Source organism: Berghia stephanieae, chromosome 8 (genome assembly GCF_034508935.2).
Source record: "Berghia stephanieae isolate SIO BIC M18660-M18661 chromosome 8, UCSD_Bste_1.3, whole genome shotgun sequence".
NCBI lineage: Eukaryota > Metazoa > Mollusca > Gastropoda > Nudibranchia > Aeolidiidae > Berghia > Berghia stephanieae.
This window is the reverse complement of record NC_088367.1, coordinates 37,945,722-37,951,721: the sequence shown is the minus strand read 5'-3', so window position 1 is coordinate 37,951,721 and position 6,000 is coordinate 37,945,722. Positions and strand designations below refer to the sequence as shown.

Genomic DNA, 6,000 nt, shown 5'->3' with positions numbered 1-6,000 from the left:
TCGGAAGGTCCTGGGTTCGAGCCTCGCTCGGCGCATAGTTGAGTCCTTGGAAAAGACTCTTTACTCACATTCTCTCACTCTACGTCCGCTTAATCCCGCCGTAACACTGGTTTGACGCGATGGGCCTCGTATTTATGAAATATCCGATAGAGAATAATTAGGGCCGGAGATAGTGGGGTATTTGCAGCATGCACGGTCTTGGGTAGACCAGTATAGTCGGATATACAAGGAAAAATGTCATCTCCCATTTGACTGTTTCACTCTCAGCTCATGATTCTGGCAAGGGTGAGGGGAAAAAAATCAAGTCGTGCTACGCCAAGACAACGACAGAGAGAAACTCGTATCCCACGAGGGATCAAGAAAAAATTCGTCAATATTGCCCTTTTCTTACGACTTTGTTGTTGTTGCTTTTCATTTTGGCCAAAAAAACAAAACAACAAACAACTTGGATTTCAAATATTAAGCGAATAAAATAATAACCCCAACTTGTCACGTGACAAGCAACGCATTCTTAGATAGAAGAGAGAGAGAGAGAGAGAGAGAGAGAGAGAGAGAGAGAGAGAGAGAGAGAGAGAGAGAGAGAGAGAGAGAGAGATGCACCTTGTTATATTTTTTACTTGCTATGGGTGTAAGATCTTTGTTCACAATTCCATATTTAACCATCATGTCTGTTATTCAACGTTATTTGCATTGTAACATGCATTGCAAATTTCTCTGTATGGAGGGACAAAATTAATTTTATCTTTTCATTGTGTAACACAGCTATTACACGTGTTAAAGTACTAGGATGTCATCGTAGACACTGTTTAACAAATTTAGTCTGCATAACCCTGAAAATAACACACTAAAATTTTGACCAGAAAACTCAGGCTTGAGATTTTTTGGCAAGATGATTTTAATCGATCGAAAGTTGTTATCTGGCCAAAATTTTAAATACACTGGCTTGTCTTTGTTTGTTTTGTTTTTTCTTCAGCGTACGGGATTGGCCAAATTATTATTATCACAAAGACTAAATTCAATAATTTTTTTGGAGTATTCCTTTTCTGCGATACCTAATTTCAATGGAATAATATTTAGTTGTGATCTGAAAATAAAGACAAATCCGTGACGCGACGCAAGTTTTAACAGATAGACTCCTGAAATATTTAATAAAAGGAAGTAAATAATGTGACCAATCGCCTGAATGCGGTATTATGACGACATGAATAAGACACAGACTTCACAGTCAAATTGAATTTTTTAGTCTAAATTACGAAATGTGAGTGATATTGATTTGTTCTGTTTAAAAAAGAACGGCTGCCATTTCTAGAATTGTGAAAATATATATTTTAAAAAAATTCTATAGATTTTTTTCTTTAAATAAAATTTTCAGCATAAATTTAATCCGGACATTATATAGTTTTATGATGGTTTGCAACATATAAAAATGTGATAAGGAAAAATGCACTCACCATTTCATCTTTTGCTCTGTCGGTGTTGCCCTTTCTCAATGTAATCAGATGATCAATGGATGGCCAGTGATGATATCCCCGATCCAATGGATGGTCAGAACGATACTCCCAGTCACGATATAGCAGCAATCGTGAGACACGTAGTCCAATTTCTTGAAGTTCTACGTTGTTGTGACGGAGTAGTGATGTCAACGTGGTTTAGGAACCCGAGAAGTAATGGTACAATCCAAAAATTATCCGCGAGGCACCAGTAGCATACGACATTCAGCATACCACAGTAACATCACGTGATCTGAACGCGTACACGCATGATGGAGGTAGAATGCACAACACAGGAGATACACACATCCTCCCTATCCTTTATATAGTGACAGCATCCAATAAAATGACGACAACTGTCTAAAACAATAGACAAGACATCAAATTTATTCCTAATCCAATTTCGTTGCCGAGTATATAAGGCATCCGTGCAAGACGAGACCGAAGCAAAAGCCTGAATAAAAAAAAATCCCAGAGCTAGAGATTCCATGAGCCGGGTGGCCAAAAGCTCCTAACGTAAGGCATTCGATGACCATTTCTTTCCTTTTTTTTCCCCAACAGGCGTATGGAAAATTGCAATAGTACGATAACGGTGACTTTTGAAGACAACGATCCTTCCATAAACGATTGTTGTGATGATTAAATGTGGTGGGATTTGTACTATGTTGCATAAAAGAGTCGAAGTTGTGCAATGCGGCAGCGCGCACTTGAACGAAACATACTGTTTGGTGGTTGTTGTTGGTGGTAATAGGTCAGGTGGTGGTGTATCCTTGTAATTTTCTTATTTAGTCCATACACACACACACACACACACACACACAAACAAACAAACACACAATGCATGTATTGGTGACCATAATAATAAAATGGCATAGAGGGTGAATGTTTTGGGGTGGACTACAGTAACAATAATGCAGTAAGTATAATAATACTAATAAGGTGGTAATATTACTATAAATTCGAAAAGCAACAAGTAGTAAAAAGTCTTAAAGTTATGATGATGATGATGATGATGATGATGATGATGATGATTATTATAGCATTTTTAAGAAACCAAAAAACAAAGGGGAAGGTTCAAACCCAGGGGAGATGAACGATGTTTTGCGTTTTTTAACATCGGATAATTATCGTTAACCAATGATAACAATGCAACAATAAAAACCCTTGATGTGATAACGGCAGTCACGTGATCTCAGTCTAAACAAAAAACAAGTATCTTATTGAGAAGTTGTTTGTTTTCCAAATGAATATTATAGAATAATATAACAATAACTAAATATTTTTGTGGCTGGTAGAAGAAGGACTCGAGTACGAAACATCGTTGCAAATTCCGTTCCTTTTCAAAGTTGTTACATACATGTATTTTCATTTTAAGATTTAAACATGGTCTACGGCTAGACCCCATATAATTTAGAGGGGGGGGGGGGGGGCTATGCTACAATAGTCAAGAAGGATCCATTGCAATTTGGAAGATGAGAGTAATAATTGCAATATTAATAGTGGTAATCGTAGTAGTAGCAGTAGTAGTAGAAGTAGAAGTAGTAGTAGTAGTAGTCGTCGTAGTAGTAGTAGTAGTAGTAGTAGTAGTAGTAGTAGTAGTAGTAGTAGTAGTAGTAGTAGTAGTAGTAGTAGTAGTAGTTATAGAAGTAGCACTGTACTTATCCTTTATTCCCACCAACAAATCGGTCTTTATAATTCAAACTGATGTCCGTGTTAGATAAAAGCCAAGTTATTACAAAGAACAATAAAAATTATTGATATTCAAGTGTAATTTCATAACTCTACAAAGACTATTGCACAATTTTTACAAAATCTTCTCTTACAACTTCCAACATCTCTTTATATCCAGCCAATAAAATACTAAATAATATATATTAATAAAGGTATACAAAACTTAACTGCCATTCGTTCGTGTATGAACATTGTTCATCACCATCATTGTCATCACATCATCATATGTTTGTTGTGACGAGAGAAAAACAACACGGGCAAATATTGTCAACAATGTATCAACCGGATCATAAGGTCAAGGTCATAAATCAGACTATGACGTCATAGTAGCAGATCCACGTTGATTGGGTAACAGTAGAAATGTGTTATTTAAACAAAAAGGCTAGAGATACAATGTGTATATATTCAACAGTGATGATGGTAGAGATTCTAAAATGAACGTTTTACAAACTTTAACACAGGTTACAAATATAACCTATTAATGATATAGAATACGATTGAATGTTGGTATCAAATATTGAAGAAGAGGAAGAAAAGAAAAAAAAAAAAAAAACGACACACAATCTCACTCGGACCCACTCAATTATTCACATCAGATGCATGAGTAATCAATCTCTATGTTACAGTATTGTACAATATTTACTATTGAGAGTGCTACCATTGTTTTGTTTGCATGAGATGTACGTTGACTTTACAAAAATGAAGAAGGATAATGAATCCCACAAATAAGACAAACATTGTTTTTTGTCCACAGACAAATGTGTCATCATTATATATTTTAGTATACTTTCTTGAATGTATAGTATAATAGTATAAACATGGGGCTACCATTAAAGCATAGTCAAAACAAACCAAAAATCACAGATCAAGAGACGCTTGGCAGGCTTTGCTGACACAATACAGCATAAATTTAAATAATAATTAATTTACAACACAACAGGGTATATGAAACTAGTAGATCAAAAATAAATTAAAAAAAAACCCAAAACATTACACCCCCCCCCCCCAAAAAAAAAAATTTTTTAAAAAAATGAAATAAAACTCCGACACATTGTTTAAAATTGAGTCTAATATTAATTATTATCACATTGTAGTACATTCAAAAAATCTCTGACTGAGATCTAACGACAGCTTTGCACGTGAATTAAATAATTTGAACAAGAAAAAAAAGATAAAATTATAAAAAAAATAAGTAAATGAAAAGCAATCAAAGCTAAATTATATTAAAGATTTTGGTAGCATGAATGAAAAAATCAAACTAAAATCTGATAAAGCTATTTTATAGTAAATGATAATAATAATATAATAATAATAATAATAATAATAATAATAATAATAATAATAATAATAATAATAATAATAATAATAATAATAATAATAATAATAATAATAATAATAATAATAATAATAATAATAATAATAATAATAATAATAATAATAATAATAATAATAATAATAATATATAATATATAATAATAATATAATGTAATAATAATATAATAATAATAATAAATAATAATATAATAATAATAATAATAATAATAATTAATAATAATTAATAATGATAATAATAATAATAATAATTACTAGTAGTAGTAGTAGTAGTAGTAGTAGTAGTAGTAGTAGTAGTAGTAGTAGTAGTAGTAGTTAGTAGTAGTAGTAGTAGTAGTAGTAGTAGGTGTGGTGGTAGTAGTAGTGGTGGTAGTAGTAGTAGTAGTAGTAGTAGTAGTAGTAGTAGTAGTAGTAGTAGTAGTAGTAGTAGTAGTAGTAGTAGTAGTAGTTGTTGTTGTAATAGTAGTAGTGGTAGTAGTAGTAGTAGTAGTAGAAGCACTGATAATAAAGTTAGAGATAAGTAAATAAAAATAAATGAGGACACACCAGAATGTAAAATGAAGTAAGACACCAGAATGTAAAATGAAGTAAGTAAATCATAATCATCATCATCATCGTCAACAAAATCTAATGCCAAAGTGATCACAGAGTAGTTTGATAGGGGGTATATTGATAACAGACAGAAAAAAAAGAAAAGAAATAAAGAAAAGATGGCCAAAGTTTAATTTGTAGAGTTTGATGCATAGATAATTCAACAAGCCTCGTTTGATCGCATAGAGTTCATTTTCTACAAAACAAAAAGCATTATAATATTTTTCACTTTTCATTAACCACCTTCATGAAAAACAAAAACAAAAGAGCATTTGGGTTTTTCTCTAGTCGGCCTTATAATATCTAATTATGGAGCCCTTGACATAAGCAAGTAAATAGTACAAAGCTTAAAGGTTGATTTGGAAACGGGGAAAATCTGACATAGATATTATCCTGACACTTTTTAAAGAGTTTGACGTCACAAACTTTAATAAAACATACAAAACAACCAACTTTAATTTGTTTCTAAAGAAGAGAGAAATGGGGAAAGAAAAAAAAAAAGTATAATCAATTCCTTGACTATATGCTCTAAAATATTAAATAGAGGGAAAAACTTTTGAGGGAAATGATAAAAGTCTAGGCAAGGCAAAATGAAACGAAAGCTTTGGTTCAATTGCAATGATATCATAATTATACTGGTAATAGCGCATGCAGAATCTCAACAAATTTGGATGGACTAGGCATAAATATTAATCATGACAGTGCGTCATGCGACTATAATTATATCATTATATAAAGGGGAAATGTTTGAAAGTATTATTAGCATAATTTATAATCAATATAATTATTATTATTATTTTCAATAAGATCTAAGCACACAACCTGGAATTCTAAAAACCTTAATTATGATCACAGG

General features: G+C 32.2%; 1 protein-coding gene across 1 annotated transcript in view; it reads right to left on the bottom strand.

Moving 5' to 3' along the window:
- The window catches only part of LOC144979000 (uncharacterized), a 101,039-nt gene extending 97,051 nt beyond the window's left edge, over positions 1-3,988 (bottom strand). The window contains exons 1-2 of the mRNA XM_078925618.1: positions 3,865-3,988; positions 1,452-1,612 (exon numbers count right to left, since the gene is read on the bottom strand). Coding sequence (XP_078781744.1) covers positions 1,452-1,612; positions 3,865-3,988 — 285 coding nt within the window. The remainder of the gene's footprint in view (positions 1-1,451; positions 1,613-3,864) is intronic.
- Positions 3,989-6,000: the final 2,012 nt, after the last annotated feature.